General features: G+C 35.8%; 3 protein-coding genes across 3 annotated transcripts; 1 reads left to right on the forward strand and 2 right to left on the reverse strand.

Annotated features, from left to right (window-relative positions):
• Positions 1-2,559: 2,559 nt before the first annotated feature.
• On the reverse strand, positions 2,560-3,783 carry LOC137743688 (major pollen allergen Ole e 10). Its single transcript, XM_068483619.1, has 4 exons — positions 3,680-3,783; positions 3,269-3,294; positions 2,939-3,173; positions 2,560-2,852 (listed from the first exon to the last, which is right to left on the reverse strand). The coding sequence occupies exons 1-4, from the start codon at positions 3,729-3,731 to the stop codon at positions 2,827-2,829; spliced, it is 339 nt and encodes a 112-aa protein (XP_068339720.1). The 5' UTR covers positions 3,732-3,783; the 3' UTR covers positions 2,560-2,826.
• Positions 3,784-4,638: 855 nt separating this feature from the next.
• On the forward strand, positions 4,639-6,939 carry LOC137743449 (fatty-acid-binding protein 3, chloroplastic-like). The gene is made up of 5 exons (XM_068483340.1): positions 4,639-4,846; positions 5,752-5,859; positions 5,993-6,148; positions 6,234-6,448; positions 6,657-6,939. The coding sequence occupies exons 1-5, from the start codon at positions 4,642-4,644 to the stop codon at positions 6,813-6,815; spliced, it is 843 nt and encodes a 280-aa protein (XP_068339441.1). The 5' UTR covers positions 4,639-4,641; the 3' UTR covers positions 6,816-6,939.
• Positions 6,940-7,046: 107 nt separating this feature from the next.
• On the reverse strand, positions 7,047-10,333 carry LOC137743448 (receptor-like serine/threonine-protein kinase At1g78530). The gene is made up of 5 exons (XM_068483338.1): positions 10,055-10,333; positions 9,543-9,881; positions 9,208-9,462; positions 8,972-9,105; positions 7,047-8,837 (listed from the first exon to the last, which is right to left on the reverse strand). The coding sequence occupies exons 1-5, from the start codon at positions 10,188-10,190 to the stop codon at positions 8,652-8,654; spliced, it is 1,050 nt and encodes a 349-aa protein (XP_068339439.1). The 5' UTR covers positions 10,191-10,333; the 3' UTR covers positions 7,047-8,651.
• Positions 10,334-11,747: the final 1,414 nt, after the last annotated feature.

Below are 11,747 nucleotides of genomic sequence, written 5' to 3' on the forward strand. Positions count from 1 at the left end.
TATGTGGTTATTCCTACAGTATTTATATAGAAGTTTCACTTTCAACTGGGCAGTTGCGATTCACATAGAACAGATCAACCCAGTTCTCTTTGTTTGTTTTGGTGCACTCGCTTTATATTTCTGACACACAAGGAAGGACGCAATGGGAAGGAACCAGCCCCAGCCTCTCTTGGGCCGATCATTCCGCTGGCATCTTGCATATGTAAATTTGAAATTTTGCGAGACATTTGTTTACTAATTGTTGTAATACAAAGATAATAGAGAAAAATGTAGAAATTGTATTTCAACTTTAATCTAATCGAAGCAAGAATTCCTCATTTAAAAATTTGTGATCATTGATCTCTTAACTTATTAAAACGTGTAGCTATGATCCTTTTGATCAACTTTTTCAGAACTTTCGTTAACATGAATCGTGTTGGAAGAATCATTACTACAATTGGATTAAAATTGAGGGTTATTTTTCCAATTGACTTGAAGTTTCTCATTTGGTTTTTCATATTTGCCTTTGATTCATCCTCACATGCATGACACGTCACTCATTTTGACTGAAGTTCTAACAGATTTGATAAAAATGACCATAGTTACATGTTTTGATGAGTTAAGGGACAAATGGTCATGATTTTTTAATTGAAAAATCATTGCTCCAATTGAATTAAAGCCAATGAACTATTGTTACAATTTTCTCAAGATAATAACATGCAAGTTTCTTCACAGGAACTAGCACGTTTGAGACACATATAAGGTGTTTCACATACGTACAATTCTAATTTATTTTCACATCCTCATTCATGTACTAATTTGTCATATAAATTGAGTTTAATCCATATATTTATTCTTGAATCGCAACAATTACTTAACTACAAATTTAAAGTCTTATCAAAATCTATCCATTTGAGGTAATGTGAAAATTTGACATCCCCGGTAGAACATTAAAAGCTAAAATTCTACAAATTAACAAACAGAATTTCCTCAAGATTTCCTTCTAACGATCCCATGCACTTTCTTTTACTGAGGACTATACATAGATGCAATCACCATAACCTGCAAATCAATACAAAAATAAATAAATAAATAAATAAAATGCCAGACAAATTAAATGAGTGACGTTCTTCATGAAAAAAATGTTACTTGGATCAGTCACGACAATGAGAGCAGAGCCTCTAAAGTCACAGTTCCACTCTGCTTTCATTGTTATGACCTAGATAACGGCATAATTTAGATTCGATAATAGCGTTGTTTGATCCGACGAAGGTCTGGCCACACACCAAGTTGTCTGCATTTGAGTAACAGAACGAGAAAAGTTATCAATTTAAAGTGCATTGTTGTAGGTTTGTATTTGAATTTACATTCTTCATATTTTTGAGTAATTTTGGATATATTAATTACCTGTCCGTTTACCATGAGCAAATTTTCTGCAAAGACAACAATAAATTTGAAATTGGAGGTTCGGAACTGAGATACCTAAAATTAGACATTAACATGATAGTTGTGTAAATATCGTTTCCTAGAGAGGAGGACACCCGAGGCCCGAAAATAAAAAATAATTGTGCAATTATCATTTTATTTACACGTTTTATATGTAAAAGAATTAGTACACTAATTAACATGCAAAGTTTAATGAGTGATTATTCATCTTCGTATTCAACAACAAAAAGAAAACAATAGCGAGCTAATTATAGGTTTTAGAATGATAATAATACTTCTCTAATTTCTTTTGGGTTGAATAAGAACACCCAAAGGTAAATAGATAATATTATATTTGGGTACGCCCAAGTGCAAACCAGTTAATAACTTAATAAGATGCTAACTATTTGTTTGAATTCACTTTACAAAATAATCTCATGATTAACATCCTTCATTTTTAGGTCATTATTGTCACACACAAAAAAAAAAAAAAAAAAACATTTAGATCTTTAATTATTACTGCGAACTTTCATTGATAAACTTTTAGTTTTAGCTAATTTCGGTAGGAACGATCTTTTTCTTGTTGATAAACTGAAAACAATGATGGGTTCAAATTATAAGAAACATCATCAGCTGGGCCTCTAAATAAGTGATTTACATCGTATTAAATTACTAACTAATTAGCATCTGAGGAGAGTAATGGACCAATTCTTTCCCTTCCCTGCAAACAGCAACTCACATGACGGACATTGCATGGTCTTGTTTTCAATCACATCATGTGGGTGTGTCTTTATTGATTGGTAGGAAGGAAAGTGTGCGTCTTTATTCATCTACTCCATTTCTTGTTTGATTTTGTAAGATGAAATTTTGGTCCCTTATTTGGTTATTCCTACAGCAAATATGTAGAAGTTCCACTTTCATGTGTGCAATTATGCTTGGCATAGAATAGTTCCACCCAGTTTCCCTGATTTTGTTTTCTTGGTGCACTCGCTTTATATCTCCGACACACAAGGAAGGACGCGGTGGGATGGAAGCAGCCCCAGCCTCTGTTCGGCTTATCATTCTGATGGCATCTTGCATATGTAATTTGAATTTTGTTTGAGACATTTGTTTAATAGTTGTTGTAATACAAAGAAAATAACTTGATTCTGTCAGTTTTTCACGGGAACTACCACGTTTGAGGCACACGTAAGGTGTTTCACATACGACATACAATTTCAATTTACTTCCACATTGCTACTCATGTTCTAAGTTCGTCATATAAATTGAGTTTAATCCATATTTGTTATTGAATTGGAACAATTACTTAACTACAAATCTACAAGTCTTATTAAAATTAAAAGCTAAAATTCTACAAATTAACAGCCAGAATTTCCTCAAGATTTCCTTTGAATGATCCCATGCACTTCGTTTTACCGAGGACTATGCATAAATGCAGTCACCATAACCTGCATATCAATACAAAAATAAGTAAATAAATAAATAAAATGCAAACAAATTAAATGACGTTCTTCATGAAAAAAATGTTACTTACTTGGATCAGTCACGACAATGAGAGCAGAGCCTCTGAAGTCACAATTCCACTGGTTCTTTCCCTTGGATTGGAAATACATGTTCATGGCTATGGAGGCACGGTTCATGAGATTATCCGGCGATGAGCACGGGCATCCTTTTCGAAGAATCTGACAATCTACGTGCGCGCACGCGTAATTTAGATTCGATAAGAGCGTTGCTTGGTCGGACGAAGGCCTGGCCACACACCAAGTTTTCTGCATTTGAGAAATAGAACGAGAAAAGTTATCTAGGTTTGTATTTGAAGTTACATGTTTCATTTTTTTTTAGCAACTTTTGACATATTAATTACCTGTCCATTTACCATGAGCAAAGTTTCTGCAAAGACAACAGTAAATTTGAAATTAGAGGTTCGGAACTGAGATAAGTACAGTGCATATAAGTTAGTGCCAGTCAGGTACAATGATAAAACATGGAGAGCGGAAAATCCGTCTTGGAACTGGTAATATTTCCCTTTTAGATACACGAAGAGGGAGATGGATAGAAAACGAATAGACAACACAACTTAAAATGTCAGTTATAAAGTGATAATTAAGCAATAACTCAGCATGAAATTTAGCACAATTCTATATTTCAAGAGCAAGAAAACCCAAAAAAACAAAAAATACAACGCTCCAGACTTCGAAGTACAAAAAGTTTTGACTGTTACATTCTAATTATTGTGTCTTTGACGAAATCTAACTCGGTTTTTTGCAAGAAGTACCTGAAGTGAAGGACAAGAGCAGGAGCAGAACAGAGAGAGCTGCTTTAGCCATTGAGAGCTGTCAGAAAGAAGAAAGAAGAAAGTTGAAATATTTTGTGTCTGCTGAGGGTGGAATGGAATTAGAGAGATAGAGACTTGGGATTTTTAAAGTGGGAGAAAAGGGCAAAGTGTAACGGCTAGATTAAATGAGCCGTTTGAGAATTCTCTTGGAAAGTTGGGAAGAGCTTTTGAGAACAACATCCACGTGGAGGGAGGGAGCCTGACTGACTTTGCGTCTTCCTTACATCATCAGCCACCTCCGATTCAACTTTTAGTTATCTGAATCAGTGACCAACCGACTGGTCTCTTCACATTCCAATGATTCACATTTTTTTAATACTATTAATGGGGGATTTTTTTTTTTTTTTGGGTGAAGATTAATGGGGGAATTTCTCTAACCTATATCGGTTACGTTTGTAGCATTGAAGTGAAATCCCTGTTAATGGTCAAATTTACAATCCTAACTTTTGAGTTACGGTGACTTTCTTGGGTGCTTTAGTGTATCAAGTACTTAAAATATTTTGTTCGTTAAATTTTTATTTAAAAATACAAAAATTAAAATTTAGCTTGCATTGTTAGATGTGTAACCAATAAATTAAGGAAATTTTAACGAAAATATTCTTGTACTGTTCATTTTAACGAAAAATCATATTTTTACATTAGGTTAATCCTGATACTATTCACTTTACCTTTTATTTTGTAAAACTTAAAATTTTCAAACTTTTTTCATTAATTTTCTTATAAATTAAGGCTCGAATTTACATTCATCATGATCTCTAGTTCTAATAAAACAATTATATGTGTAAAATTCTAACACATGATATCATATTATTAGATCGAGACCTCAAGTTGTGACCATGAATTTGTTCCATATCTACAGTTTGGATGGAAAACAGGTTTTCCAATAACCAAAAATTGAAGGCATGTTTGAAGCTCAAGCAATTTGCAGTCCCAAATGGCTCCAATTTCCCACTCCCACCGGGAACAGCATTCCAAAACCCAGAATTGGATTCCCGACTGGAATTTCAAACCCAAATGTTCTCATTTGCCAAACCCCCATTCACTTCCCCCCTCACAAGAACATCAAATCTCAGACCCCTTTTGCAGTAAATGCTTCCTCAGCTTCAGGTGAATAATTCCCACTTAGCTTCCTCATTTCTTGTTTCAATTATCTGCAGGATTTAATTTTAATTTCTTCTGTGTGAAGTGAAAAAAGTTTTGCTATGTTAATGTTCATTTGAAATTTCAGTTGTCATGGTAAATTATCTGCGGAGAAATTTGTTTTCTTTCTGTTAAAATCCCAATTGGGCTTTGGGGTGTTACCCCAGCAGTAACTTAGAACAAGAAATGTATGTAGAATTGTTCATCAGGCGAATAGTGTGACTGCAGAAAGCAAGCTCTGGTAAAATCTTGTAAATGTATGTGGTCGAATTTTTTGATATGATTAATGTTGTTGAATTGAGGTGGAGGAGAAGAAAGCAATCAAATTTCTGGTCAGAGAGTGAGTATATTTCCGAAAGTCGGTGACTTTATTCGATTATGTGATTGTATTGCTTAAAATGAAACAAAAACAATTGGTGAAGTTGTAGAATTTGATACTGGTTTCGGAACTTTGAAAACATGGAGACAATCTGATAAAGATTTAACTTTATAGACACATTGAACTCCAGTTGTAAGAATGTGAAAGAATGCTACTAGACTTGAGAGCGGTTTCGCTTTCTGAAATTCCTAATGGCCAGGTCTTATGTTGGGGTATAGAACATAGAACACAGTTTTCATCATCAGGGTGATTAATCTGATGTGTTATGGTTTTTCGTTGAAGACTGAGAAGATAGAACACAATTTTAATCATCACCATGAAACAGATCTAGCTGGTTCAATATAAAATCTGTTATCAGTGGTATCGTAATCACGAGAATGCATTAAGCTTTTGTGTTCAAGATTTATTATGCTATTCCATTTCAATCACTCATTATATTCTCCTTTGATTGCATTCATAACAAAACCTGATGTACTTTTCTAAATATACAAAGCTGCGGTTGGAAGTGCAGAATACATAGAGGAACCTGCTACCAAAGAGAAATTTCAAACATCTTTGAGTTTACCGGGTTGTTCGAGTTCATTGACGTTGCTTGGAACTGGTTAGTTGCTTCAAATCACATATAGCAAAGTGCATTCACTCTAAGAAAAAGAAGATTTCTGTGTGTTTCCTTTTGATACAAATAATTGCGTGATACATGTAGCAAATAACCTCAATGTTGGCAATGGTTGTAGGATACAGGGAAAAGGTCTTTGCAATTATTGGCGTAAAAGTCTATGCTGCAGGACTATATGTGAACCAGTCCGTCTTAAATAGTTTGCATGCTTGGAAAGGAAGATCAGCTGCTGAGATTCAAGAGGATTCATCCTTGTTCAACTCTATTTTTCTATGTAATAATCATAAAAAGTATGCATCTTCCTTGCCGCACACACTCGCACATATAGAGGATGCTAACGTTACTTTTCCTAATTGCAGCTCCTTTGGAGAAATCGTTACAGATTGTTCTGGTTAGAGATGTTGATGGGAAAACTTTTTGGGACGCCTTGAATGATGCCATCTCTCCAAGAATCAAATCACCAACCCCTGTTGATGAATCTGCACTGTCCACATTCCGTAGCATCTTTCAAGGGCAACCTCTTAAGAAAGGAACTTTCATATTTTTGACTTGGCCAGACCCTTCCAAAATGCTTGTAAGTTCGAATTTACTGGTTTCTTATGCATGCTAACTACTGCAGTCTTTTGGGAGTTCTATGTTTCCCTGAATTATTTCCCTCGGACTTCCTCTAACACGCATGCTAGTTTGTGTTTTCAAAACCAACATAGTTATGTTATGCTTCTTCAATGTGAATTTTTTCTGTGCATGCAATCTTATCAAATGAGATTTGTTGTGATATTTAGGTCTCTATCTCGTCCGATGGGCTTCCTTCTAGTGTGGGTGCTGAAATTAAGTCAGAAAACGTGGCTTTTGCTCTTTTTGATGTATTCTTTGGAGATACTCCAGTTTCTTTCTCCTTGAAAGCTTCGGTTGTGAAAGGACTGGAATCAATCCTCAAGTAGATGCTACGAGTAAGCTTTTTCATGTTCTCTATTAGCCACTTGAGCCTGCCTTTCGTTTATGTATCTATTTGTGTACCTTGGATTGGACCAGGAAGTGGTATAAATTGAAAGAAAATATATTTCTCAACCATCTTATGGTGGCTATCTTGCCGATAACTCTCCGGTTAGAATGCAATCTACAACACAAATAAAATAATGCTTACATAACAATAAGCCATAACAGATGTCTACTTGAATTGCTCATCGTTTTTGTATATATGAGAGAAAGGGCGGAAGAAAGATCCAGGTATGGGCATTTCAAATATAAACAGATGTACAAGTTTAAGTGTCTTTTACAAGTTTATTATTATTTTTAATCTTCTCAAGCATCTTAACAGCTTCACCATGGTAGACCTCTTTGAAGGCCTGGGTTCAAGGAAAACTAGTGCAATACTAAAAACGATGCTAATCTTGCCGACTGAACAACAACCTAAGTTACTATCAAGTACATACTCCTCCCTTCTGTCCTGAACAACCGCCCTCACCCGTAACATCATTAACCAATTGATTTGCAAGTTCTGTTTTGTTTAATATTCTTCTTCTTGTATTAATGTTCATTCTTCCCCTGAAATTACCTTATGCACTAGGCACATTTGATTGGCTGAAACAAACTTTCTTGCCAATCATCAAACCATGTTTCTAATTCTTGTCTCTAACTAGTTGCTAGACCTGCTCAGTGCTGAATTCTAGTATAGATTAACGAATGCTGATTTTAGGCCTAAAACACCGTCTAGGCAGGCAACATAATCAAACAAGAAGCTGCTAGCCTTCAAACCATAGGTGGCGGGGCAAGGCATGCCTTCCCGACTATCAGATTGCAAAGCTATTGAGAAACCATTGTAGGTCATTGTGATTGCAGTAGTGTAACTATCAATGTATATTCCGTAACAAAGGTTCAAACCAAATAAAACCATTAGTTGATTATGATGAGAAGGAAAGTTTGAGCCCCATTTAACGAAACCAGTGAAAATAATACCGATTTTGAATAGCAAGTGGTAGATTGTCCTAGTGATCAGGGCCTCCCTCTTCAACATAGGCATCGATAGACATGAATTTGGAACTGATAGCGAGTGGTCGTAAATACAAACAGAAAGTTCAGCTAGAAGATATATATATATCACTGATAATGATTATTATAATCATGAATCAAGACCACTAAAATATGTAGTAACTAATAATTAAGAAAATATATAGTACACTTCAAAATAATCATACGGTAGGGTTGAAAAGCTGCAAGCAAGCCATAGTTCTTTGGCTGTAGAGCAATGGAAGACTTTTCTGAGTGCTGAAGGTGAGAGTTTAGCATTCATCACCGCCATCACTGCTTGATCCTTCCTGCACCATAGCTAATAGCCCAGATTAACCAGCTCTGCCTCATTGAATCTTGGACGATGAATTTGTCTGGACATCTGAGTGAGCCATCGATGTAGCATATAAGATCGTAAGCTCTCAGTATGGGGACGAACAGATACCTCTAGATAATAAAGTTGGTGCCCTCCAGCTTCATAGGCATAAGATTGTGTATATTTGGAGCAGATCAAAAATAGGACGACGCTTCACAGATAAGCAGCAGCAGGAGCAGTGGGTTGACGATGTTGAAGAAGAATTAAGAGGAGACGCCATTGAAACTGGAAGGGAATTAAACGTATATATGCTTACAGAAAGCGTTTAAAATGATTTTCAAACCTTATAGGAATCTAATTTAATTTTTGTTTTCATAAGAAAGCTCTAGGTACAAACATTTTAGGTATAAACAGGTGCACAGGTGTAAAAATTTATGTGTCTTTTACAAGTTTTTTATTTTTTATTTTTGATCTGCTCAAGCATCTTGACAACCTCATCCATGGTAGGCCTCTTTGAAGGCTCCGGTTCGAGGCAAATTAATGCAATACTAAAAACAGTGTTAATCTCATCAATCGAACAGCAGCCTAAGTTACTGTCAAGTACATACTCCTCCCTTCTGTCTTGAACAACTGCCTTCACCTGCGAACATCATTAACCGATTGATTTGCAGGTAGGTTTAGTCACTGATCAACAATGGCAGCAGTTTTATGGCAATTCAAGTAAGAACATGGAGGATTGCTATTGCTTATTGAAGTGTTGAGTTCATAACTTACCCATGTCACAAGCTTTGTTCCCTCCTCAATGAATGCTTCATCCGTAGGTTTCTTTCCGGTTAGAAGCTCTAGTAAAACAACTCCAAAACTGTAAACATCGCCTTTCGCTGTTGCTCTTCCCGTATCAAAGTATTCTGCAGAAAAATGGTCTGTCTTACATCAATACACAAGAAAGTAACTGAGCAGTATGCTACTGACAATATTATTGTAAATTCATGGGTGAACTTCAACTGTACCAGGAGCTAGGTATCCGAAAGTTCCAGCTACAAGTGTTGAAACATGAGTCTTATCCGGTTCCATCAACGTGGCCAATCCGAAATCAGACACTCGAGCCTCCATGTTTTGATCCAACAAGATGTTGCTTGATTTGATATCTCTGTGGATTATGTGAGGGATGCAATCGTGATGAAGGTACGATATTCCTCTTGCCGCACCTAGTGCTATTTTGTATCTGGTAGGCCAATCCAAATGCATCTTGTCCGTTGATCTTCCTGCATCATAATTTACCAGATGATCACCATAGACAAATGGAAATTTTGCATTTTTGTAAAATTTGAGTGCATATGTATACCATGCAGGACTGCATCCAAACTTCCATTAGGCATCAGTTCATATACGAGAAGATTATAGTTTGGAGCAGTGTAATATCCATGAAGGGTGACGATGTTGCGGTGTTTTATGTCCCCCATTGCTTCGAGCTCTCTCTCGAAGCCTCGATCTCTATCTGGACTTCCTCTGCTCAATCTTTTCACAGCAAAGGCTGTGGAGTCATTTACTGTCAGCTTATAAACCGTCCCGTAGCCTCCGGAACCAATGATGTCCTTGTTGCTCAACTTCAATGTCTTCTTCAAGAACACATCCGTTTTCAGAGGTTTCATTGTTGGTGCCCCGAACAAAACCATTTTCCCACCTGTACACATGCACATTACAATACATTAATCAGGATATATAGTTTATTGCTACGAATTTCATCGAAGATTACATGGAAAATGCGTCATTTTGAGCATCGTGGATGAAGGTGTCATAAAAGATACGCTCTAAGACGCGTAAAACCGAGTGTTTTCATGGAGTTTTCGAGCATACCAGAGAAGCCATCTTCATGCACCAAGTGCTTCTTCTTCCAGCGCTTATAGATGAGGACTGAAATAACAATCTTTGATATAATAAAAGCAACACAGCATATGGTTATGTAGAATGCTAAAACCAAAGCCTTTCCCATTTTTTGTTCTTTGCGAATTTGATTCACAAAGAACTACACCAAGAAAATAATTTGAAGTAATGGCTAAGTAGAAGTTTGGCTTTATCTGAGAAACAGTTCATAGAAACAAAGTGCTGTTGGATCATTGAAATTTTGACACAGGAAGTGCGTTTATTAGGGAAAGCGACCAAAGTGCTTTTCGTCTCTCTAATGCATTCACACTTTACTAGTTTGGGGCTGCGAGTGAACAAAATAATTTTCCTCTTACAGGATGTCATTTTGATGATACTTTACGTTAATCATGCACTGTTAATATTGTTAATAATGTGCGCAATGGCACTTTGTATTCACATTTTACTAGTTTGAGATTCTGCATCAAGAGTAGAACTTCCGTACAACTGATATGTCACTGTGACGTATCTTAAATTAATCATACACTGTTACATGAGAAAGTTAAAATGCATGGCCATCTTGAGTCAATAGTAGAACTTTTACAACTGAGATACCCTATGACGGTATCTTAAATTAATCGTATACTGTTACATGAGAAAGTTAAAATGCATGACAATTATGATTGACTTAACCTATCACAAAAGTAGAGTGATTACTTAGACAATAATCAAATAAATTAAAGTAGATAAGGACATAGAAAGGGTAGCATGACAGCAAAGTCACCAGCAACCTAAAACCCAAGAGAAAAGGGCAGCTGAATGTCGCATCATGTGAAATTCAAGCTGATGTGACAAATTATTCCACTCCACCTGTCCTTTGACATTTATGTCGGTGTTCAAAATTCACAGGACTAACACAGTACATCGCTTTTTGGTAAAGAAAACACGGCTGTTAAGTGTGACCTGTGAAGGTTATTAGCTCGATTGATTTCTTCATGCGTGGTCATGAACGCATATCTCAAGGGTAGAAGATACTTTTAGTGTGATGAAAATACATAACGGTTCACTAAATAACACCGTATAATTAGTTGAGAATTTATTTTTTCTTAAGTTTTTAACCAATTGTATTATAATACTTGATGTATTGAACTGTGTTTTCGATTCACTGAAAATCTTCTCCAAGAGTGGAAATAAGTAAAAAATTTGAGGTGGTGTGACTGTCATGTCAAAAAAATTGTTCACTAATTCAATGAGTGCACTGTAGGAACCATCTTTAATGAAAGTAGCAACATAATTAGCAAATTGAAAATGTTAACAACTTGCTCTTCAAATTAAAAATGCAACTTGCGTTTTTGAATTCGCCTATGTCCAACGCAATTTTAAACATAATCCCGCAGATTATTGCATAATTAAAATTCACCCGAATCCAATTCAACTTCAACTCGATCGTTTATTGAGCTGTTTTTCCCTCTCATGCCCCCTATAGACCAACATTTAATAGGATTGCTGATTGAACTTCAGATTACAAGACTTAAGTTTGTTGCTTGTTTTCATCTGGAAATGAAGTACTGTTTTTTATTTTTTTTCTATGCGCTTTGTTATTGTTTCGTCTTTTAATCCAAACTTTACGTGGTTCAAACTTCACTATTTGATTTAACTTTTTAGTAGATACCCATTTTTGGAGTTG

This window comes from Pyrus communis, chromosome 8 (genome assembly GCF_963583255.1).
Source record: "Pyrus communis chromosome 8, drPyrComm1.1, whole genome shotgun sequence".
NCBI lineage: Eukaryota > Viridiplantae > Streptophyta > Magnoliopsida > Rosales > Rosaceae > Pyrus > Pyrus communis.

What these genes read in the sequence shown, in the direction of transcription:
- LOC137743688 (XM_068483619.1), bottom strand. Translation starts at nt 3,731, where the DNA reads ATGGCTAAAGCAGCTCTCTCTGTTCTGCTCCTGCTCTTGTCCTTCACT. An exon ending in TGCTCATGGTAAATGGACAG is followed by an intron (nt 3,174 to 3,268) that starts GTAATTAATATG and finishes TCTCAAATGCAG; the next exon opens with AAAACTTGGTGTGTGGCCAG. An exon ending in CATTGTCGTGACTGATCCAA is followed by an intron (nt 2,853 to 2,938) that starts GTAAGTAACATT and finishes ATTGATATGCAG; the next exon opens with GTTATGGTGACTGCATTTAT.
- LOC137743449 (XM_068483340.1), top strand. Translation starts at nt 4,642, where the DNA reads ATGTTTGAAGCTCAAGCAATTTGCAGTCCCAAATGGCTCCAATTTCCC. An exon ending in ATTGACGTTGCTTGGAACTG is followed by an intron (nt 5,860 to 5,992) that starts GTTAGTTGCTTC and finishes CAATGGTTGTAG; the next exon opens with GATACAGGGAAAAGGTCTTT. An exon ending in GTTCAACTCTATTTTTCTAT is followed by an intron (nt 6,149 to 6,233) that starts GTAATAATCATA and finishes TCCTAATTGCAG; the next exon opens with CTCCTTTGGAGAAATCGTTA.
- LOC137743448 (XM_068483338.1), bottom strand. Translation starts at nt 10,190, where the DNA reads ATGGGAAAGGCTTTGGTTTTAGCATTCTACATAACCATATGCTGTGTT. An exon ending in GCATGAAGATGGCTTCTCTG is followed by an intron (nt 9,882 to 10,054) that starts GTATGCTCGAAA and finishes GCATGTGTACAG; the next exon opens with GTGGGAAAATGGTTTTGTTC. An exon ending in TTTGGATGCAGTCCTGCATG is followed by an intron (nt 9,463 to 9,542) that starts GTATACATATGC and finishes ATTATGATGCAG; the next exon opens with GAAGATCAACGGACAAGATG.